The sequence below is a fragment of the Thunnus thynnus genome, chromosome 5 (genome assembly GCF_963924715.1).
Source record: "Thunnus thynnus chromosome 5, fThuThy2.1, whole genome shotgun sequence".
NCBI classification, from domain to species: domain Eukaryota; kingdom Metazoa; phylum Chordata; class Actinopteri; order Scombriformes; family Scombridae; genus Thunnus; species Thunnus thynnus.
In genome coordinates this window covers 15,898,086-15,922,552 of record NC_089521.1, presented here as the reverse complement: position 1 = coordinate 15,922,552, position 24,467 = coordinate 15,898,086, and the positions used below count along the sequence as shown (strand labels likewise).

General features: G+C 40.5%; 1 protein-coding gene across 4 annotated transcripts in view; it reads right to left on the bottom strand.

Moving 5' to 3' along the window:
* Positions 1-24,467, bottom strand: part of shank3a (SH3 and multiple ankyrin repeat domains 3a) — a 174,517-nt gene that overhangs the window by 18,178 nt on the left and 131,872 nt on the right. For all 4 annotated transcript variants that reach the window (XR_010928391.1, XM_067589522.1, XM_067589523.1 and 1 more), the window contains exons 15-16: positions 4,014-4,089; positions 1,298-1,380 (exon numbers count right to left, since the gene is read on the bottom strand). Coding sequence is in view for 3 of the 4 variants with exons in the window: in XM_067589522.1 (XP_067445623.1) it covers positions 1,298-1,380; positions 4,014-4,089 (159 nt within the window). In the remaining variant the exon portion in view is untranslated. The remainder of the gene's footprint in view (positions 1-1,297; positions 1,381-4,013; positions 4,090-24,467) is intronic.

Below are 24,467 nucleotides of genomic sequence, written 5' to 3'. Positions count from 1 at the left end.
AGTTTGCTTTGGATTCATTTTTGCTTCTCTAGTAAATGAGATTGCAAATGACCACAACAAGATCACAGAAAATGTATTACATGCACCAAAGTCTTTTTGGAAAATTCTGCCTGCTCCATTTTAATTTCCTTAGAGGGAATAATGAATTTTTTAAACCTGCGCTTCTAGCGTTACAAAAAATATTTAATGAATAGATTTGCACTGTGTTTAGTTCCATTCGTGTACTAAAGATGTCTGAGCGTAGTGGACAGGAACACTGTAAGCAGATGTTCTGCTGGTGCATGCTGCAGCTAAACCACATTATTGATAGATATAGCTGCATACGATCATATTCTAGCACTTGCACAACTGCATGCAGCATGTCTTCACAAAAAAGACACACACACACATTCACAGGCACACTTTGTTAAGTGAGTGTGCTACCACAAACTCCATTTAATCTTGGAGCGAATCCAACTAAATCACTGACACATGAGAGTTCTCAGAGGACCACTAAGTGAACTGCAGTGTGTGTGTGTGTGTGTGTGCGTGCGTGCGTGTTTAAGAGTACTGGGGAGTAAAAGACAGAGTGAGTAAAAGAGAGCGGGGTGAGCCAAGATCCATGGTAGTGAGTGATGGAGCAGTAAAGCATACTCAGACTCCCGGCAAGGTGCCTGAGAAGGGTTGCCATAGTAACCAGCCCGAGCAGGGAGCTGGCACGTGTAAGAGTAAAATGAATTTGTGGTGATGGAGATGAGTAGAGAGGCAATTTCAGTTAAAATGTGGAAAGGCATGAAAGCGATCGGGTAAAACATTTTGTGAGGATAATGATGGAGGACAGGAAGGATATGAAGGAGGTGGAGGAGAGCAGAGAGGAAGAAAAACAAGGACAGACAGAGCAAAGACGAGAGAAATAAGGGGAGGAGGGGAGAGAGGAGTGTGTCTCCACTAAAACTGAACGCCATGTGTGGGGAACAGATGGGACAGATAGCTGACAGCTCAGCCAAGGATGACGCCACCAAAGGGGCTACACACGCTCCCAAAAATACACACTTACACGTATACACACACACACACACACACACATACATAGATCCCTGAGAGCATCTGAGTATACAAGCTGAGTGTTGACCAAAGCTGGTCGTGCTGTTGACTCACACAGTAACAATACAGACTGAGCCGTACTCTGTGACTCAGATCAACAAACTACAGCATTTCTCACCGCAAAACTCACAAACGTTGCAAAAACAGGTAAGAAGTGAATGTGGACGTGTTGGCAACGGTGTGTGTTTGTGTGTGTCTCTGTATGTTATCTCACCTTTGGCTCCCCGCAGGACAAAGCCAAACCCCTCATTTTCTTTCTTCTGTAAAACAGCATTCTTCTCCTCTATGATATAGTCACTATGAAGGAGAGAGCAGAGGGAGAGCAGGTATGAATCCAACACCATCCTCACACACACGAAGCGAGAGGGGCAAGCGGGGCGAGAAGGGAGGGCAGGAGAGTAAAAAGGGTTGGTCGAATAGGGGGGAGTCGGGGTGTTAGGGAAGTGGGAGGAGATGGAGGGACACTCACACACACACACACACACACACACACACACACAGACACACACACCTGTACTTCCTTTCCTGTTAACCAATCAAGTTAAAAGCCAAGCAAGCAAGTAAGCAGGATCAGGATTCCCAGAGGTTGTAATAGTATGTTGAGAGAGAGCGAGAGACACACAGACACACACACACACACACAGAGGTAGAGAGACAGAGAGAATAAGAGTGAGAGTGTGAGCAGGCAAGAGAGTCCTCGTGATTGAAGTATCTTTGGGATAAAACCTAAGAGTGAATCAATCTTCCTGCTGATCCTTCAGATGAGACTGCAGCTGAGGAGGGTGTCGAGGGCTTCTGCTAAAGAAACTGACAGAGATGGCTCAGATGCAATATTATCCCCTGACTAATGACAGAGGGAATAGGAGGAAAAAAAGTAAGTGAGCAGTTCATCACTGCCTGATTTTCCTCTGTGTTGAGTGTTAGAGGCTGTTAGATGGTGTTAACCTGTGCTGCTCTGCACACACTTTAATGTATCTTTTTCAAGCCACGCATTTTTGTCCAAAGCCTGTGAGCCAAAACCAAAGGCGAGTTAGCAAAGCAGTCTTAAGCAGCAAAAAGCGAGCATCAGCATCTGCTGATCGGACAGATTGACGGCTGGTTGTGTGTGCAGAAAATATTCAGACCACCCATTCAGGGAATATTCAAGTAAGTATGAGTTCTTATGAATTTCTAAAATGAAGATGGTTAAGGATGTAAAAGAAAGGAGGGAAGAAAACTAAAACATACCTAATACAAAAGAGATGTAAATAAAATTATACAGGTGGTCTGAATATGTTGCACCTTAGATGTAGATGTGGCAGCATAAACCCATTATTTTTTAAACTAAACTTGGTGTACACAAATGACAAAGCACCTGTGGCGTTACCTGTATCTTCCAATCTTGTCACAACACACTTTCACTTAGGGGACTGCTGCCAGTTTACAGCCTGAACACCTTCACTACAGCCAAGAGTTTTGTAGTATTTTATGATTTTCAGCTTTGTCAGTCTTCCTACCTCACAGCTCAGGCAGATGTAGAGGGCTAGTGTTCAGGCTGCAACTCAGTGGGTGGCTGCAGTCTCCATTAGCTTAGTTACACTCCACTCTCTCAGACTTACCAAGGGAACACAGAGCTCCTGTTGGTGGAGCCAGGAGATCCGTAACAAACCTTTCTGCAGGAGGGAGGTCAAAGGTTTGGTTTCATAAAAAACTATCTATCCACTTTTGAACCAATTATTTTGCACAGAAAACCCACTGGTTAAGCATCAGTAAGATGCTTTGTTTCAGTCTGAACCCTTTCATCCACTATGCTTTCATCTCTGCACTATGCCCCAAAATGCCGCATTATTGCAATATGCTCATTTTCCCTGTTCAGAATCTGTGGACGCCCACATAGCTCAACAAAGTAAAAACTATGATGTAAGAGTCGCAATTGAAAATTGTAAATGTTTCCTCAAATAAACCTGTCCTTTTGTGATTCAATTATTCCTTAGACTGCAGTTAGTATTTCCATCTAAGACATTATTTAACTTAACTCATCTGGGATTCATGTGCAACATTTGGCAGACTGGTATTTTATTTGGACATTGTAGACTATCACAGGCTAGTGCCTGTAGTAATGGTAATTCTACAGCCCTGGAGCTCTGGTAACAGAAGTGACATTTAATCCAACTAAAACCTGACATTTCATAAAAGGCTGAGAAAGTGGGTGCTCACTCAGACTAGCTATGTCTATAACGAACACACTCTGGCATTAAAGCGCGAATTTGCATCATAACAAAACCAAACATAGCTTGCTACTCCACTCTCAGCTAACAGATCTGATTTAGAGGAGAGGGAGCACTCTCATTCTTTGCACAATAAATATCAGCTTGAGAGAGGCCAGCAAAAACAAAAGAAAGACTTGAACTGAGCATAAAGAACAACAACAACAAAACAAAACAAACAAACAACAACAACAACAACAAAAACAAACTATTGACAGCTTGATTAACCATATCCTGGTGGCAAATCAATAAATGTAAGGCACAAAACCATGCAGATCATTACACACATGCAAGTATATACTATGCAGGTGTATGCATAGTGCACATACACCCACGGATGAACACACACACACACACACACACACACACACACACACACACACACACACACACACACACGCACACAGAGGCCAAAATACAGATAAAAAGTGTTATGCAATACAATATCAGGTGCATTTCACAATTTGAACTGAGTGCACTGGCAGCTTGATGCCTTTAGATGGCAGCAGCTCCACAGCACTCAAACACCTTCTCACATGCACTTCATTACTCCTGTTGAGATAAGGAAACTGTTGACTCTGTGCACGAGTGATATGACTCATATACTTCGTGCAGCACAGTATACTCTGATAAACATGGCCAACACTGTGCAGTGGCAAATTTGCTGGGAAATCGAGGTTATACCTGTATGAGGTGAAGTTGTCGTAGGATCCCACAGTGTAGTGTCTGAACAGTCTTTTAGTGCGGTCCTCCCGGGTTTCTGCAACATAGATTACATGCCTTTTAATTCATATGGACAGACCCATTACCTACAAGGCTAAAGGATGAATGAATGTTTTCACACTAGGTTGAAATAGCATATATAAATCTAAAAATCAATTACTCTATTGGCAATTTTTCATGTATGAGTACATCTGATTTTGGCATTATATAGAATAATTTAAAGACACAAGAGAAGATATACAGTATAAACTATGGATGAATTAAAACACTTACACTTACTTAAGGCCTTACACTGACAGAAAGGTGATCTAAAGTCATCTTGAAATTACCCCCACAGTGTCTTGAAAACAAGGTCATCCACATCTGCCGATGTATGGTGTTCTTTCAGCATTTTGTCACAGAACTGAGTAAATGAGCTGAATCTAGACATTTTTCAGGAACACGCTGCTTAAATATGACTTAGGAAGGACACAGTTTACGTTTTTGGATCAGTTTCAGTTCTACTAGCGACTTTTTTATAAATCCCCAAATGTCACAGCTGTTTCCTCCTCAGCTCTTAGCATGTTAGTATAAAAATGTCTGTAGAAATTAAATTCAGTTAGCACAGAGAGGAATTAAGCTACCACAGAGAAGTAATTATCATTAATATGCTTCATTTATCGTAACGTACCAGAGTATAATTGTTCCATGATAATTTTTTGTTTTCAAAACAGTAAAATAATTACATAATTCTGCCTTTGAAGTGTATCTATTAAAGCATACTAAATACAGCTTTGAGTTCAATTAATATACTGTGTGTGGTTCCTGTCACTCTGTGGGTGGATTTATCCTATGGGAGTGCTGATAGAGATCGATGCCCTCTCCCCAGCCTCATAATACACACTGCACCTTCACTAAACAGCAATCTGCTGACTGCACACCCCAAGATCCTTTCAGCCCTCACAGAAACTTAACTGGGCGAAGCTGTGAGAGTAAAGGGGCACCCTGGTGGTGATGTGAGATGCATAGCATGTAGCCACGAGGCTGGCTTGTAAACCTTGCTCGCATGACCTCCTGCTTCCCAGCCTGTGTTTCCTGTCACTTTTTACTGTACGCTATCTAATAAATGCAATACAAGCTGTTAGAGATATCCTGTATACGTGTGTATGAGACAGAAAGAGACATGTAAAGAGACAGAGGGAGAGAGATCAAAGTGAGCAGACTTGAAGTGGCTGGCACCCTCAGATCCCCTTTAGTCTGTCCATCTGATTGTGTGTGAGAGTGACAGACTGTCAGCTGAGAACAACTTGAAGTTCTGATAACTGCATCCATTTGGTGACACAATAGAAAGGCAAAAATATGTTAAAAAAAAAAAAAAAAAAGATTTAGCTGTCCACTCCAAATTCTCAATTTCATGCTTAACTTTGACACATCATCCACCGCTCGTCCACCCTCATCAGTCATCTCATCTTTTTCATCTGCCTTTCTATTATAATCTTGTCCAGCGCTGCTCCTTTCTTTCACTCTCCAAGAGCGCTGTGTGACTCTCAATCTTACACTTCCATTTGTTTCAACGTGATTTCAGATTTCAGATGCGTAGCTTTCTCGTTCCCTCACTAAACATACCCCACTCACAGGAGGGAGGCTGTTTTAATGAAAATATTGTACAGTACAGAACCTAATACACAGACCACACTCTGACTTTTTGATAATGAGGCCAGAGCAAAGCCTGAAGTCAGTTTGGTCAGTGAGTCACCTCCTGGTCACTGGCTGTGATGATATGTGTTTGACTTGCGGCATAGCTGAATTGAAAAGTCTCCAAAAAACATTTTCCATGGTTAAAAACAACTTTTGGTGATGTAATTACCCTGCCTGAAACTATTTTGCTGTTACATTTTGTATTTTTGTTATTTCCATGGATTATCAGCCACAGACAGACATGTCAAGATATTTGCAGCACCGCCACAAACAACTTTGACAGCTTTTTGCTATTGAAGATCAATATCAAACATCAAGTTTTGATGTCAGTCCATCAGGAGAAGAAAGCATGAGATTCTTCCTAGAGTCACAATTTTCCTGTAACGCTCAACAATACAAGGACAAATTCAGCTAGAAAAAAAATAGACCACAGTTTCTCCAGCAGCATCAGGACTGAAGTAAGGGACGTGTGTACTTTCCCTCTACCTGTCTTTCTTGTTTTCTCCATCAGTTACTGCTCCACCAACACCGATAACACACAGATGAATGCAACACGTTCATGTCTGTTCTCTCAGGGTGGGAAATGTAAGTCAGAACGAATGACAAATTTCTTGGACTTGTAAAGATAAACATGTTTGTTATCTTTTTCAGTTCAAGTGAGAAATCCTCAACATTTATCCCCGTGGAGATAAATGCCCAGCTCAAGTGGATGTAGAAGAGAACACCTGCTCAGAGGGCATCTTTCTTTTGGCACCCACGTCCCTGGAGTAGGTTTGTAGGTGTGTTGGCAAACTGCCGACTGCAGAGGTAATGATGTTATGGCAACACTGTAAGCAGTGGATAAGTGGTGTTGTTGTCGTCGTGTTTCTTTAGCTTTCTCTGATGCCAAAAGGAAGCTCAGTCAATTGTTTTTAATTTGTTTTGACATCTGACTAAGAAAAACTGTACGTAGACATGAAATGTTGAAAATCACAAACTAAAATAGAAGCAGACATGACAGGTTGAGGGGCGGTGGGTACATTAACAGGTAAATTACGACAATTAATGACAAAATATGCAGAAAGAAATGAAAAATATATACTGATGAATAGTGTATGAATATCAAAGGATGAAATTTGTAACTAGGAAAGAAGTTGAGTGGGTACTTTTGTGGGTTATAGGAGGGTTATCAGAGGAAGTAAAGAGAAGTGAGAGGAGAGCTGGTTGGTGTTTTGTTCGGCTTAGAAGGCTACTCAATGTTCAGTCCTGGGAGGAAAGACGTGACATTTTGTTAGCACTGGTTGTCAGAGGGAAGTAGTGCTGAAAAAAGAGGTGATATTTGGAGAGGGAGTTGTAGATGAGTCAGCACCTGTTTTTTCCTGCACATTTAGAGTCTGCCTTTTACATCCCTCACTCACATGCTCATCCATCCTCACGCACATCAAAAAGTCCTCACTTCGAAAAATGAGAAAAGAACAAAAGAAAACAAAAATCAGCTAAAAGCTGGATAGTTTTGGGAAAGGATGAGTGTGAATGTGCACACTGATTGCATTTCGTGTGTCTGAGTGGGTCTATGTATATGGATTTGTACAGTGTGTGTGTGTGTGTGTGTGTGTGTGTGTGTGTGTGTGTGTGTGTGTGTGTGTGTGTTTCAGCCTAAGAGTGTGAAATGCAGCTCATTCATCACAACTGTCATCTATTTTGTACAGCCCAGGAGCATCTAAAGGCAGGGCCCTGATAGCACAGATAACCTCCACTCCACTTCCATCTATCTCTCTCTCTCTCTCACACACACACACACACACACACACACACACACACACACACACACACACACACACACACACACACAAACACACACACACAAACACACACACGCGCGCACACACGCAAATGGTGTCCACTGTGAGTAAAGGCTGTTGTTTAGTTAAATGTAACATCTTTCCTTTAATGCTTAATTAGATGAAACTTAGATAGGAGGGTTTATTGCTTTGTTGTGGAATTTTTTTAATGTAAAATGTTTAAAGTGTAGGTTGCCTCTCGAGTACAGGAGGCCATGATGTGGCACCAGACTGGAATAAACAACATCTGGGCTGTCAGAGTGAAAGATTAGATTCCAGAGAATGAATGAAAAACAATTGTGATCTCACTGAATGTTACTCAACAAACTATTAACATTATAATTACACTCATGTTAAAACAAAGTATATTACTATAAAGGATTACTAAATATTTCGGGTGCCATATCAAAAAAGCCAGTTCGATGGCTTACTATAAGACCTGTTGTTGATGTTTGGACACTTTGGTGTCCATAAGAAACATCCAGTTCCTCCTCTTCCTCATATCACACACATACAGACAAAACACTAAAACAGCTCACCAAGAAATAAATAGTGAAAAAGGCAAATACTGAACATTAGCAAGATATGTAAAAAAAATAAAGAAATAGCAAAGTATAACAGCAAAACAATAAGGGAGAAAAAGAAAGAGAGGACAGGAGGGAGGAAAGTCATTTCCCTCTGCGAACAGTACTGTATGAGTGATGATTGCCTGTGAGTGCACATTAGGAGGTGGCCTCAAAATGTGGTTTAATAAGAGAGATCTGGAGAGAGTGGCATTTTCATTACGCTGAAGATGCTGCATCTGGTGACAGATGGTGGTATCAGAGTCCTTAGAAAAACAATGTGTAGCACATGAACATTAACATTTGGGGAAAGTGAAAGTTTTATTTTGAGCAGTTTGTTGTTTGATGTAGATAAATACTTAAGATATAAGATATGCATCCAAGATACTGTGGTAGCTACCATGGATAAACAGGCACAGAAGGAAAAAAGGGCCCTTGATGGAAGCATTGAGGCTTTCCAGACACTTTTGTTGGGCATTCAAGGCTTCAGGAATGCATTAGGGGCACCTGTTGGTCAAAAGCATTTACAGCAGGCAATGTTCACACCTGCAGCTCAGTTCTGTTGGTTCAGACCAACAAATATAAAAAAGATCCATTGTTGTCCTTCAGTTTGAGTCCATTTACACTGACACACTTCATACTTCACTTAAGTAAGTTCACTTTTACTTACGATAAACAAACCTAGAGATCCAAATATAAGGTCAACACATAGAGACAGAGGAAGGAAACAACTCGTTCTATAGAGCAAAATGCTTCTAGCAGTATCAGAATTCATTGAGATCATCTGCAATGACTGGCAGCATTTCACCACCTAAACAAACTAGATTACAATGGGGTAAAGGCACCAGAGTTACTTTTAGCATAGGTTAGGCTATGTAGAATAGTTGGCAATGGCCAGTAAATTAGACTGGTTATGTCACAAATAACTAAATGACTAATAACTAATAAATAAATGTAAATCCATCTTTCAGTGTTGGTAGCCCATTTTTTTTCTCTGATGGTTAACGCAGTTGCACTTTTAGAAATGACAGTGTTGGAGATTTGCAGAAAAGGTTCAAATATCACATTCATGATTATAATAAAGGTGTTGTGAATTTCTGTCTGGTACAGCATTGCAGGAGGAACAGTATTCTGTGCTTCAGCTGAATGTTCATTTAAAGTGAACGTTTCACTGGTCAGAGGTGCAGTTCAACATAATCAATCTCCTGCGCTACAAATCAGTAAGATGTGAGGTTTTGCTGCCTCGTATTGCCTGCTAGAACTATACTAATCACGCTGTATGAAACTAGTCTTTGTATGCACAATGACGTCATCTTAAAACAATGCAAGCATTGATTCACAGCTTCACCCAAACCTGCTCTCTACTTCTTAATGCATAACTCATAGTTCTGCTATCAGGCACAACAACCCGCAGAAACTCTAACTTGAAATCCAAACAACATAATCATACAGTTTGATTGATTGATTGATTTCTGGGAAGTGCGGTGCTAAGAAGTGCAACTAACCCCTGCAATGACTACTACTACAGATTCTTTAAAAATATTTTTTTAGTAAGACTTATTATAGCTTCTTCAATAATGAATATAAACATACATAAGGTCTCCTTTTATTTTGCTAACCGTGGTAACAGGTGACTGAAAAACCACTTCCTAGCCTTAACAAAAGGCCATATTTTTTCTTCTCAGCACCACATAAATCTTATTTTAAAAATGTAATTCTGCACAAAACTTTAGTCTTAATTTTTCACTATAATTTCCAGAGATAAATGCTCCGTGTCTGCTTGATCTACAGACTTAATGTGGTATTGATTGAAAGGTTTTGGTTCAATGTGTTAAGAGTGATAACTCAGCCATAAAGATGTGAGAATAAGGTGTTTGTCTGTTCCCGCTGGTGATAACTGTGAACGCAGTCTGTTATAGCCGAGACCAAAGCATATTTAGCACATTGAACTATATAACTATATGTCATGCTGTAATATTGCAGCTCTTTCTACTACATTTTAAACGTGCTACATCTGTAGTTCTGCTGTAGTCTTTATCCACAGTGGACAGACTGTAACACCTTCACTGTCCTTGTCTGAAGGACGTAAGAGCCTCATCACATATACACAGATGCACTGAAGCACAAACCATCACACACAAACACACACACACTCACGCACACAGGCACACACACACACACAGTCTCTGAACCCTGCTGAATGAGAATTAACCTATGCTGTTTTACCACTGATAAGAGCTGCAGACAAACATGCACACACACTCACACAAACACACACACTTATCAAGTGAGCCTCATTGACTTTTTAATTCTTTCCTTCCACACCCCCACTCATCCCTTTTTTTCCCTTCTCTCCTTCTCCCTCTGCCTCCTCATTCATGTTGTGCACGTTAACCTCCTAAACCAGGTGGATAGAAGACTAAGCAGGGGGGCGTAGTAATCTCTGGAATACTAAAACACTGTTTACACTAATGAGAACTATGCTGGACTCTCTGGTGTAACAACTTCTTGAGAGACCAGACAGTCTGAAAGTAGTTGCCCGAGGCAGTGGAAAAATAAAGACAGAATCATCCTCTCATTGTTTTGCTTTTGTGCTGTCACACAATGTGCCTGTCATTCCACAGGTCCGACAGGGAGTCGCTGGACCACGCAGGATACCAGCCTAACCCACTTGCAAACAGCACAGAGGACAGAGAGATGTCATTTTCCTGTGTCTATTCCTGATTTTCCACTCAGGGTACAAAACATTTCTTGAATAAGACTTTAAAAAAGACTTTTTTCAGTCCTAGTTAAAATTAGTCACACTCACAATAGGACAGGATGATGGAGGGGAGACCAATGGGAAAAAGTCAGTACAAAAGAAAGACTAAAAGCAGGCTCAGTTTAATCTTTGTCTGTCCTGTACATTTAGGGAATTATCATAAACCATGCACAGCTGCAGGATAATTCAACATCAAAGGTGACAAAACCTAATTCTATGAGCACATACCTTTGATATGGTGGTATGATGTGCAATGGGACGTTTTCTGTGTACATGGACATAATAAGGAGAATGTGGGGTAGCAAGATCAACCAAACAGAGGGGGTGTCAAGATAAAAAAAAGGCAAAGATGAGGAGGAAAAACAAAGAGTCTGCCATCATGGTGCGGATTTGGTTATGTTCAGGTGACTAAAATTAGTTAGGGATGGTTAGGGAAAGATTGTCATTGTTAAAACCAAGACAGGAAGCAAACTGGAGTCACTGGTATTAAAGTTAGGCAGACGTTTTGTAGTGGGACACTGACATACTAGTCAATTCTAAATAAGTTATTTTAATGGCCAGTGCTGCCATTTTTCTGGTGAGGACAGTCTCAATCAGCCAGTTAGCTGATTTGATTTCCATTGTGGTGAATCTTACATACACCAGGACTCACTTTCTACCTCTGTGGAAGCAAATCTGTGAGGAGAAACAGACAGGGAGTGAGGAAGGGTAGAGATTGTTTCTGGATATAAATTCAATGCCCTCCTTTTAGCATGAGCCGTCACAGTTTAACAAGGTGCTTTGATCAAAGAGAGACTGAGACAATGACACTGCAAGTATCGGCGGTCCGTTAGGAACACAGGCTTTTAATAAAATAGAGTAGGAGGTGAGACCTAGTAATCCCAGTCCTAAAAGAAAAGAGTTCATCAAAGCTATCAAGCGTGACAGCTGGACAATGTTCTACAAGTTGAAATGCTAGATCTGCCCTCTGTTCCGGGTGTCATTCAGAGCAATAGAGGGTCACTTGAGTAATGGGATTTATTTGATAATCATGAAATATCCAGTACAGAGACAAGTATAAAAATGATAAAGAATAAAACAAAAAATCTGTGACAGGGTGGGGCAGAGATGAAGAGGAGGCAAAGCGTAGAAAGAACAAAGGCGAATGTGGACAAATGATAAGACATTTGATTATTATCTAAGTAGACATCAAGCTTTAATATGTTCTTTGTTGTTAAATATTTGACAAGGTATCATATACCCCCCTACAATTGGATGCAGGGTTTTCTTTTTGCACTGAATCAAGCTTTCAATCACGGTCTTTTAAATTTGTAGTAGTGCACACCCTCCTCTTGGTGTGGAAATGTTTGTTCACTTGCAGGTAGACACTACTCTTTAGTCCTTTACTATGTTCTCCCTTATGCTGAGTCATATTGCAAGATACAAGATACATTTACCAAGATATAATTTTAACATTACACGCAGGATGATTACAAGTGAGCCGTCAGTTTGCCCTCTATACCCCTCAGTGTACTGATGTCTGACAGTGCAGAGTTGTGGACAAGGAGTGACTTACCCCAGTATAGGTCATGACATGTGGAGTTTGGATGCTCCGCCTTCACAACCGTTACCACCCCGTCTATCCTGCTACACAGCACAGGCAGATCTGACACCATGACTGGACAACAGTCCATTCTTTTCAACCAAACTCTATCTTTGCAACTCCCTTTGTAAGACTTGGATGCAGAGGTCGGCCTTCCACCCTGCCACTGGTCCGTCTCTCAGCTGAGTAGAGCTGGGCCAGGCCTCCCTCTCATCCTTGCTTGGAGATGGTTAAAAGCCCCCCTGAAACAACCATTTGTGCAGATGGCTATTCAAAATTCCTTAATACCATATTCCTGTTGAAGTACTCCCAGTTTCCTTTGTGTGTGAGTGAAATAAGACTTCCTGGATGAGTAGCACTGAAAATCTTGTGTCAGTGTCTCTGGCCTTAATGTCCCATTTCATTTCAGCCTCCAGCAAACAACTCCGGCATATATTTCACATCACGGCTTCTCTGCTATCTTTATTTCTCCTCCTCCTCTCCCTCAGAATTGGTTGGTTTGCTGAAGAGACTTCAGAGAGTGTGTTGTTGCCGTGTAAGTGTCAGAGGCAGAGACCAACGCCTATAAATACCTCAGCTCTGTCAAAATGGAAGAAGCCTTGAATAATTCAGTCAAATTCAGTCAACAACAAGCAACTACTGTACAAGTTCTTCAAACACTGTGACAGCTCATCACAACACGTCTTTGAGTCAAGGTCAAGACGAGCAGGGATGCACTCAAACACTAAGTCGAGGCGTTCTGCACTGGAACAAATGTTTCTTTAACGGGGAATCCTCAAGCTCAACTGAATCATCATTGTCACTGATCGAATCACTAGCTTTTCACATTGGAGCTTCATTCATTGATGAATGATGGCACCATTGTCAGTTAAACCATATGATATACAGTATGTCACCTCCTGTTTAAAATCTTGCTAAATGGTGGTGAAAGCGGGCATTGTGGTGGTTGTAGTAATTCATACCATATACCGCAACCATGTGTCCAATTTGATTCCGGCCAGGGACCTTTGTTGAATGTCATGTCTCCTCTCTCTTCCCTCATTTTCCATAAATTATATACTGTTCACTTGTAAATAAATGATTTACAGTTAAAAAAAACCCTCCTTATTTAACGTATACTGGCCCTTTATGCAGCCCTTCAGTTCAGCTTCTGTCTGAAACAGGCCGTTTTAGCTCCTGTCTCTTTAAGGCCCCCCTCCTGATGAGCCCACTCTGTTCTGATTGGTTAGCTTCCAGAAGCTACATCATGGCCGACTTCCGGCTGCTCAGGAGGCCTCTCAAAACATGGATGTATAATAAGACCTGGATATGGCGCCACCACTAAGCCTTGCTGCCAATTTTCCCAGTGGCCACTTGCAGTATTACAGTGAAAAAATCCCCTGTGGCCTTTTCCCCATAGACTGCCATCATAAAAGAGACGTCTGTAAAACTGTTGACAGGACACTCTGAATTGCAAATATGGTGAAGTATTACTCTTTCTATTATGCATTTTTGATTCAGGGTTTTGATTAAGGTTTTATATTTGTAAAACTTTCCTTGAGCCTAGAAAAGCTATTTTAAAATCCGTGATGTCATCCCAATGTAAAATTTATGGGCCGAGTGTGAACTCACAGGCGGGGCCAGCAGGAAAAACACTACTGTGCATATTCAGTGGGCCACACCCATGGAAGTAATCACTGGAAGCATTCCCAGAAACTAAAAACTTTTTTGGGTTATGTGCTAGGCAAGCAATTCTCATTTGATTGCATAGGACAGTAGTAGTAGGATTTCATTTCTTTTTCTCCTTCTTTACTCTACTGTGAATGGACAACGCAAACAACCTATGGAACAACCTTAGCAACAAAGACTACAGAATGGACGCCCATTTGTGGGCATGCGTGAACAATCTGATGTCATCATGAGGAGGAAGTACACGTAACATTGCAACTGAAGCATTGGGAGCAGGCTGGAGTCTGGGCTTTTTGACTTTTGAGAGCATTTCTATATACTTTCACCTAAAGTTTTGGACCTTTGACCATGTTTAACATAGACATCTGACATCAAAGCAGTATAAAAGAAAATCACAAAAAGCACGATATTTCCCCTTTAAGCACTGCTTTTATAGGCAGAAAAAATAAACATGGTAGTGCCCACACTGTCCATAAAAGTGTATAATGAGCTAAACATGACTGTATGCAGCATCTAGTGCATGCTGTAGGCAAAGTGTCTTCTAATGCTTGTATAGGCCTAATTTTGTGCTGAACTGAACCAGCAACAAACTGAATTTACTTAGAATCTGAGGCTGACGATAGTCTGGAGTGCAGTAACATGATGGCGTTATGAGCGGTGATGTGATTGCTTATTGAGCTGTATATTGATGTGCATTAGAAAAACGATGACTGCTTAGCTGAAAAACAAAAGAACTATGTAGTCAGTGTAACAGAATCTTTGAACTGAACTGAGAAAAAATTATTCAAATTAAAAAAAGGGATTCGTAATTTACACCTTCCAACTGTACTGGAGAGTTGGGGAGTGACGGTGAGAGAGAGATGAAGGGAGGGAGAAAGAAAAAGAGGGATGTCCTGGTGTAAAGGCAGGTATGTGATTAGTCATGCCCAGTCAGAGGGATGCTTTACAGCTCTGCCAGTTAAGCTTCTCTGTGTGTGTGCGTGGCCACATTTTTTTAGATGTGACACGCCACCGCAGTGAATGTCAAGTCATGTCAGGGACAGAGTTTATGTGAACAAAATGATTCAACTACAGATTACTTGTATGAACAACTTTTACAGGGGAATATAGTGAGTAAGAGCAGCCATGACGCTGTGAAATAGACTTGACTTTCAGAGTGAAATGCAGTAACCCTCCCATGCGTTCATATATTTGTGTGTGTGTGTGTGATTGTATGTGACCTACTGTCATCCAATGCGGCCCCTGTCAAATGTGATATGTCTCTGCTCCACTGTGAGACCTGCTTCAGCTTTGATTCATTGTTCAAATTGCACCGCCATCTATTATGATTTGATATGGATCTGTCCTCCAGAGAGAGAGAGAGAGATGGCTCAACACACTCGACTGACTTCTGATGAGAAGTACAGATAGTGGCCATCATTCTGCTTCGAACAAACAAACAACACCCACACACTCTCACACCTTAGAATATGTCACTGTAGGACTCTTCATGTGGATTTTCTTTACAGGGCTAAACAGCAGGACTCCTCCTGAACTGCCAGTCGATATTACTGACTCAGCTAAACTTTAATTCCAAAGACATGTCCTCCAACCTGTGGTTTATACTCTCTCTCTCTTTCTAATAAGATGGATTAGTTGGCTATGCTAATCTATCTGCTGACTCCACACAGAATACAGACAATAACTGAAGTGTGTGTGTGTGCATAAGCATACACGTGTTAAAAAAAAAAGTGCCTGTCCATTTGCATACACGTGCACATACACTGCTCTGTGGTGTCAGCATTTGCATACTTGCTCTGTATTTTACAGATCATCACTACAGACTTCCTGACTGAACTCACTATCTACATGATTTGCAATCTGGGGCTGTATGGACAAATTTATGGCACCATGAGAGAACTTAACTGAGAATAGTTTGTCACTGAAAGGTAAATTCTGTTATTTTTATGAGCTTGTGTAGTTCAGCTTTTGAAAAAGCTAAAACTACAGACTGAATAAATCTGAACAAAAAGACATAAAATGTAGAATTGCTGCTGTAATAAATCACAGCAAAAGATAGACAAGGTGACTGTGAGAGCACACAAGGCTTGATGAGGGATGAGGACACACTGAAGGATCAAAGCGATATTTTTTTGGGGGGGGGGCAGAGCAATTTAAATGCAATATTTTTATACTCAGATTAGGGTTCTGCTATGAAATTTCTATGCAGCAGCTTTATATTTTTTTCATTTTGCTACCATCACAGATTTGGGCTTTAGCTTTCTGGATTTTGTGTTCTTGGATTAGACTGCACTGGATCAGAAAAATATATAATGAAAATAGTAATAAAAATATCTATCTATTAGACTTAATTTTAAAATCATAGTGACATTCTTATGGTAAAAGCAGTAGAAGCTATCCCAAACTAACCAGTCTAAACAGATATATTCAACAAAGATGTATTACAATACAAAAATATTTTTTTGAAAAATAATTAACTGTTATAATACATATGTTTGACCTGCTAAGTAGACGCTTCTTCTTGAATGCATTCAAACTCTTAACATCATCTGCAGAGATGCCACTGAGCATTTTTTAAGGGGTTGAATAAAAGGGGAGTTTCCTGTCTCCTCCTCAATAAGAAGAGGGAAAAGGTGTGATAAGAAAGAAGCTGACATGTCTTTGGTGTGACTGGCCTTGTTCACATGCAAAAAACATTCATATTCATTGTGTTAGCGTGACATTCTAGGTGTGAAAGGTGAGGACTGGTCTCGTCCTTAGAATGCTGATAACGTGACAAACTGGGGGAAAAAAGCAGAGGGTAGAGGTACAAAGATGAGAGAGCAGAGAACGAAAAGTAAACGGATAGGAAGGAAAAAGGAAAGAAAGAGGCTGATGGAAAAGAGAAGAGAGAGTAGTTTACCAGGTTCCTGTCAAACGAGGGCAAATGCTTTGTTAGCAGACTAATACATAACTTAAATGTACCCCCAACAATCAAAACAAATCACTCTGAGTTGAGGGTATGTTATGTATATATGCACTGTATTTTGCCTCATACTGTGGATATCTGCCTGTGATATAATGCTTTTCCAGAAAGACAGATTTAACATTTTAACTTCTTTTTAATTCTACCTGGAATACCCCGAATTAATCTAAAAACTAAAATAAGGACAATAAGGACAACCAACACCAACAGGAAACCTTTCATAATGAAAATAATAATTAAACCTCTAATACATTGAATAAACTCCTGAAAACACCAGTGTTACCGGTTACACTGGACATTTTACAAGATAAGATATACTTCGATGACGCTTATCCTTAGAACGCTTACTTTGATATTTAACGTTACATTTTTAGTTTAGATCTTCCCCTTACTTAAGAGTTAGTGACAGCGGGCTTCAGGCTGCTGCCAGCAGGTCCTCCTCCGTGTGCAGCCAGGCTGCAGCGCACACAGACGTATGGACGAGCCAGAGGACGACTGCCCATTAGAACCAGAACTGGAGCAACCTGCCTGCCATCCGAAGAGAGACACACTAAGAGCAGGCTGAGCAGGCAGAGAGCGGGAGAGTTTCTGCCGAAAAGTTTCTCCGAGACCTGGGGAGACGTGAGAGCAGCTGCTCGCTAACAGCTACGTGTGTTTACAACAGAAAGCAGGAGGGAGGACAGATGTCTCACTGCGCTACTCTGTGCTGCGATTCTGCTGCTGCTGTGGACGGTCACAGAGCAGACACTTTCAGTTTATAATTTTAGCGTCCGTCGTCTGAGTGAGTATTGATAACACGCTTAACACTTTACAAATTTTTTTTTTTTATTTGATGAACGTGGGACGCTGACACGTGGTTTTATTTCGACAAAAAAAGCAAAATGACAATATGGGCAGTGGGCAAGTAATGTAATCAGTATATGCCACACACCGTGTAACACCAGTAACATCGGCAGCTGATGTCCATGAGCTCCATCTATCATCAACTCTTATAACTGAGTGATGCATTTAAATGGCTGGCTTTACACATATAATTGGTGTTCACTGGCTCGTTTTTGATTTTTCAAATGAAAAGTGGACCACCCACCACTACAGCATGCATCCATAAGCTATCTGATTTAAACAAAGGAAAAAAAAATACTGCAATACAAGAGATTTGATAATAACTCTTTCTAGCATCCACATATGGCTCCTTTTTCCCATGGACTCTGTCCTGATGCTCCAAGAGTGTTCATCTACCTAACTGACGTAATTAAATATTGAGTTAATTTCTCTGTTTCATCAAGCCTTTGTATCTACGTCTCAGTCGTGTAGTATGTTGTCACATGCGTACAGATAACACCTGACATGTCTTTCTATGGGATTTTGCTTTTGTCTGGCACAAAACAGGATGGCTTTCTAATTGTGCAGGGAAGCTGCTCTGAATGTAGTGATTACATCACAATTAATTTACTTTATTCTTTATGCTCGTCTTTGGGATCGGGCTCTTAAAATTTAGATGTTTAAACGCATCGCATGGGAAGTCATTCATTTTCATCACTGACTGAGTGGGGATTGTGAAATAAAAATCACTAAAACGGCTCAGATGATGACTGAAATCCATCATAGTGGCAGCAATAATTATTGACCTTGCATCTCGGACATGAGTGTGGAAGAGCCAAGCTACAAAAGGCCCAAACAGACCCACCATGGTTGGGCAAACTATGCTAATATGTTCACTGTTTTGACCGGATGATTACCAGTGTGATCCCTCACCAGTCCATTGCACCATCTCTCTATCCCTCCTTACCCCTCTCCTCCACCCTACCCTCCAACTTGCTCTGCCCATGTCAGTCTCAGCTGCCGCAGCAACGCTGATGTTTAAGCATTCTAGGGGAGTGCAGACACACTCCAAAACTTCTTAATGGGCAGGCTAAAAATAGCTCAGGCTGGATCTGACTGGGCTGATTCATGCGGCTGTGAGTCATTCAACTGTGCCGCGGTGTGAAGAGAGCAAAGGGATGGAGAAAGAGAGGAGAAATAAAAGTTTGCATGCTTGTTAAGATATCAAACCATTGAGAAAATCAAGCATTACTTATTCCATCACAGAGAAAAATGTGCATAGTTATGCTGTGAGTGTGTGTGTGTGTTTAGAGGTCTTTAAGGACATCCAAGGCTACAGGGTGCCCTAAGTAAAACTAAGGCTAATATCATGGAAATGAGGACTAAAATGCATCACTGCTTCATTTACCATTTTGCAGAATTTGTCTGTGTATTTGTCTGTAACATGCCAATTCCTTATTGGGGGATAGCAGGATGGGGGGGAAGGGTGTTTGGGTTTGAGGGCTGTAAGATCCCAAAAGATTGTAGCCAAAAGATTAACAGTACTATTGCTGAAAACGAATGGCCCCCGGCAATTTGGTAGCGTCATTAGAAAGGGAAGAGCGGTTCATACTCACATCATTATCCCCTCCATTACCGCGGGTAAACATCTACTATTAACCCCCTCATACAGGCCAGCAGCATGCATGCTGATGGGTGAAGATATTCAGGCATACTCTACAGATTTAACAACTGTTCAGTTTTTTTTGTTTTATATTTTAGAAATTATGCTCGACTCTCTGTGCGATGCTTTTTTATAATAACACATACTGCACACCTCACAAACACATATCATTTACCCACAGCCAGCAGCATTTCACCGCTGCATCACTCATTGTACTCTTAATGAGTTCAATCAATAGTCTTTGCTTTTCACCCTTATTTCTCCATCAGTTGCTCATGCCCTCCTCTTTCCTATTTTTTTCCTTTCTTTTCCCTTTGACTTTTACACTTTTCCTTTGTCTTTTCTCCCTCTCTCTGTCCCCTCGAGTGCTGGTTGAAGATGAACTGTTGGCCGCAGGTAGCCCTGGCCATGCTGAGAGAGAGCAGCAGTGTGGTGACAGATAACAGCCAAGAGAGTCAGTGATGGTTTTAACTGCGGCTCTTTCCAGCAGTCACCTGCTTCCTTTCTCTTTCTCTCTCACCGTCTGTCTCTCTATAGCTTGCTAGCTAGCTTTTTGCCATCCCCATTTTGCTCTCCCTAACTGAAACTGCTTTTTTCATCGTTTCATTTTTTTGGCTTTCCCGTCTCCATCATTGCTCTTTCAAACCTGGCAGAGAGGAGAGAAAAGAGATGGAGGCAGAGATAGATAAAGAGGGATAGCACTTTCAGAGTCATGACTCATATGGGTGATGAACAGTGGCTGGGCAAAGAGAGAGAGGGAGAGAAGCGGGAGTGAGAGAGAGAGAGAGAGAGAGAGAGGGAGAGAAGGGGGAGTGAGAGAGAGAGAGATAGAGAAAGAGAGAGAGAGAGAGCACGCTGTAGTATTTGGGTTACTTAATTGTAGACAGGGCCGTCTTTCCTGCTTCACTAGCTTGAGACATATTGCCCTAACTGTCAGTGACGCCTCAATGGTTGCCTTCAGATAAACAATACTGTGTGTATTTTAGTGTATCCCAGTGTGTGTATTACTGTGTTATCCTTTGTTATTCTGCTGTTGTATCACTGTTGATGAATTTAGGGATGAGGTTGAGATTAGCTTTGAAATGCCTCAGTAGATTCAGAAATTAGTTATTAAGTAATATATTGACTATATTGTACTGTATTATAATATAATATAATCGGCACTCTAATTTTGATTATTACACACAACCATAATCTAAACTGCTTCATCTACAAGGAATAGAATTTAACGTTTCCAAAATATCTGACTTGTCAACATTTTATGTAGTGCATGAAGCGCTCAATTAGTCTTAGAGATTTGAATATAAAGCATGGATATATTGAGACATTCATGCCTATGAAAGTTGCTCACTGGGCTCATAAGTTTTTTTTTTTCTTTAGCTGAGACGGGTGAGAGTAGGGCTGTGCCTGAATACAAATACATTATTCGGCAAAGCATGTATAGTGGGTTTTTTACAAACATTTATTTCATAGAAATATTTTAATTTTTTTTTGGGGGGGGGGGTGTGTGAAAAAAAACCCAAATGTGTCAAATACCAGCGCTCAGGTTGGTCGCATCGCTATCTCAGTCTCTCTCCTCTGCTCCGCTGTTACGTCTATCAGCAGGTCCCAACGAGGGGAGTCACATCCAGCTGCTAAATGATGCACATTTCCTAATTTGTACATCACTCCCGGAGTTGGGGGTGTTCCCCAGAGATAACGCTGAGCTACTGACACGAGTGAAGTGCTCCCAAGCGACACTCTATAACCTGTTGTTCTACTTCTCCTTTCCACAAAGTAAGGTTGTAAAAAATAGACAATAAATGAAAAGTGCAAAGCAAGAATTTCCTTTAAAATTCTTCTCTACACGTTACATGATGTGCTGTCTCTGTGTTATGGGTGTATAAATAAATAGAGGTCTGTCTGCGTGTTGGCGATGCTCTCCGTTTAGCTCAGTAGTCAGCGCAGTCCCCAGTGCGGTCTCAAGTTTGAGACCTGGTGTGGAGACCTCTTTTGTGAGATAGTTCATTCATAAACACGTATTTTAACGCTTTAATATCCTAAAATGAAAAGCGTAATAAAAACAAAAATGGGATTTTTACGCCTATTTCCGCTTTTATTTGAATTCAAATAGAAATATAAATAATTTTGCTGCCTCAACAAATATAGATACAAATACAAATATTAGGCTTTCTGCACATCCCTTGTCCTTGTCCTTTGGCTAGACTGACTGACTTCCTGCTGTATCAACGCACACATGAGCTGCATGAAAATAATTTAGTAATGTCTCTCTTTCCAAATTTCTTTGGACAGAATGGATGAAATAATAAACATACAAAAAGTCATTTTGGGTGTTTGTGACACTCAAAAAATTTATTAAATGTTTTACAGCAGTTTTTGTGATGATTACGTATTGGGAAAATGCTTTTGGGGTGTTTGTCACGTGATACTGCACTCCTGAGTGGGGCCATTACACTAAAAGTGCTGTTCCAAGGGGCTCGGTTTAAAGTCACAGTGAAACGGAGGTTGGAGCATCTTTATCTTCTGTAATGTGATGTATCTGAGAGTGAAACAGCGTATGTGGGTGAATTCAAATCAAATCCATCTGATTTTATTTAGAGATTTTCAGTCTAAAATCTCTCTGGTTTGGTTGGGTCGCTTAGTACTTGGTGTACTTCAGCCTTTATAATAACAGTAAAAATAATTATGCTGATGATTAAAGACTAAAACCAAGCATCCCAGTTTAATATCAAACAGAGGCAATGACAGACAATGTCAGAGAGGAAGGACAAGGGAGGCAGAAGATTTTTAATCCCTGAGAAATAGGTATCTGAAGGTTCTGAGTTTTTCAGGATTTATGAGTGAGTGGGGCTCAATATCAGCCCCATCTCCTTCCCTCCCTCTCCTTGCTCTTTTTCTCTCTACCTCTCTGAAAGACACGCTCTGCCATCTCCACTTTGCTGTCCTTTAGAGTATGCTCCACCATCCGTCTCCTTCGCTATCTGGCCCTTTCTTTTCCCACCTTCCCCTATCTTTTTCTCACAATGCATTTAAATGGGGTATTTAGAGATTCCGGCCTTTCTCATCTCTTCACACCTACTCTGAGGTAACCTCAATCCCTCAACAACCCTTTGAAAAGGGAAAATGCCCCAAATTGCTCCAGAAATAGGTCCCAGGAGATGCATGGCAAACATGCAAGGAGAGATATTTATGACAAACTTATCCTTGTCCCATTCCCAGTATATGTACCTTCTGCAACGCACAAACACACAATACATCGCGCTTAACTTTCTCACACAATGACCAGATGTTTCTCATGATGTCTTTTTGTTGGTGCTGCACAGAATTGAAATCAAATCCACTGTCAGTGCTGCACATGTTGCTGCCCCTGAGACCACAGCAAACAAAATGTGCCATCTGCTAATTAAATGACAGTCTAAATAGGGATGTGGTCACATTAATCTGATGTACTCCCAGTTGTTTACAACGGGTTCATTTCAAATCTGTCACAGTAGCATGAATAGCAGATTCATCATGGTCAGCACATATTTACAGTGTGTAGTAAGGATGATAATCCACACAAAATAGTAATTTTTAGTTCTCTAAAACATCAGCGATTAATGTCATATTTTGGTGATTTTTTCTCATGATTAAAAAAAAAATCAGAAAAGAGCAAGAAATCCTTTGCTGAAGAGACAGGCTGATTTCTGATTTTAAAAAAAGTAAAAATAAAGTGTAATGCAAAGCAACTAGCGAGGTAAGTTGAATTTCGAGTAATTTTGAGTAAGGGACATTACTTTCTGTTTATTCTCTGGCAAAGAAAATAAAATTGGTCCCTTGACATATAATCTCAAACACGACTGCTTCCTGTCTACCGATATGAAACATGCAATGCTCAAGTTCAGGCACATTCTCAGATGGCCGTTGAAAAACATTGTGACAAATAACACACTGACGTAGAGGTTGACGAGGTGGGCTCTGGTCAAGCAAGTACACCAAAAAATAAATTACAACATATCACAAAATAACTCCTGTAAAGCACTGAACATCACAGATTGATGGTATAATATAATGAAGTGGGTGGATTTGAGGATGAAGTTTTTCAAACTGTGGGTTCATTTGTTGTCAGAACACAATAATTTTTTTACAGTGCAAATTACTGAACTGAGCATCTTAATTTATTTGTAATGTATGTGTGTGTGAGCTTTCCAAAGCCAATGCTGTTTTCTGCCACTGCAGTGTTTTGAATAACCCCGAACTGTTGTTAAAAACACGACAAATTAAAAGTGAGACATTTTGAAACTGAGAAAACATACGCAAAGAATATGTGAATTATAAAATGTTTATGTCATTTTATTGTTATTTTGCTGATGTATTGCTAGGAAATATCCTTTTACCTTGTAATTGATGCTTTCACTGTCTACATGTTTTTAACACAATCTAAACTGGTCGACCTTTCCAGTGCACCTGCGTTTAATTAGGCACTAATTAAGTGTCACTGAAAGCTTGACAGTCCTCAGTGGAAAACTAAAGACAGTCAGCACTTAACATGGGAGGCAAATGTCAACTAATGAAAGAGAAAAAACAAGCTTTGAATACTTTTAATAGGCAACAAGTTGTTCTAAAAGAGAAATTATCAAACACCCACAGTCTTTCAGCACCTTAGCTTACATTATTAAAAGAGATCTTGAAACAGAGAAATACTGTGATAAAAAAGGCCTTGCAGATCTGCTATATGTAGCTTCTAATGTATGAAATTTCAAGTATGGACAAGTATATTGTTTCTTACATGTGTATAGTTCGAATGTTTTTGTTTTTCCAGACATCTTCAAATTCATTTTTAAAATGAGCCATTTGACAATGTACTTTGGTAGCCCAATGTTATGATGGGAACACATACAGAATGTTATTCAAG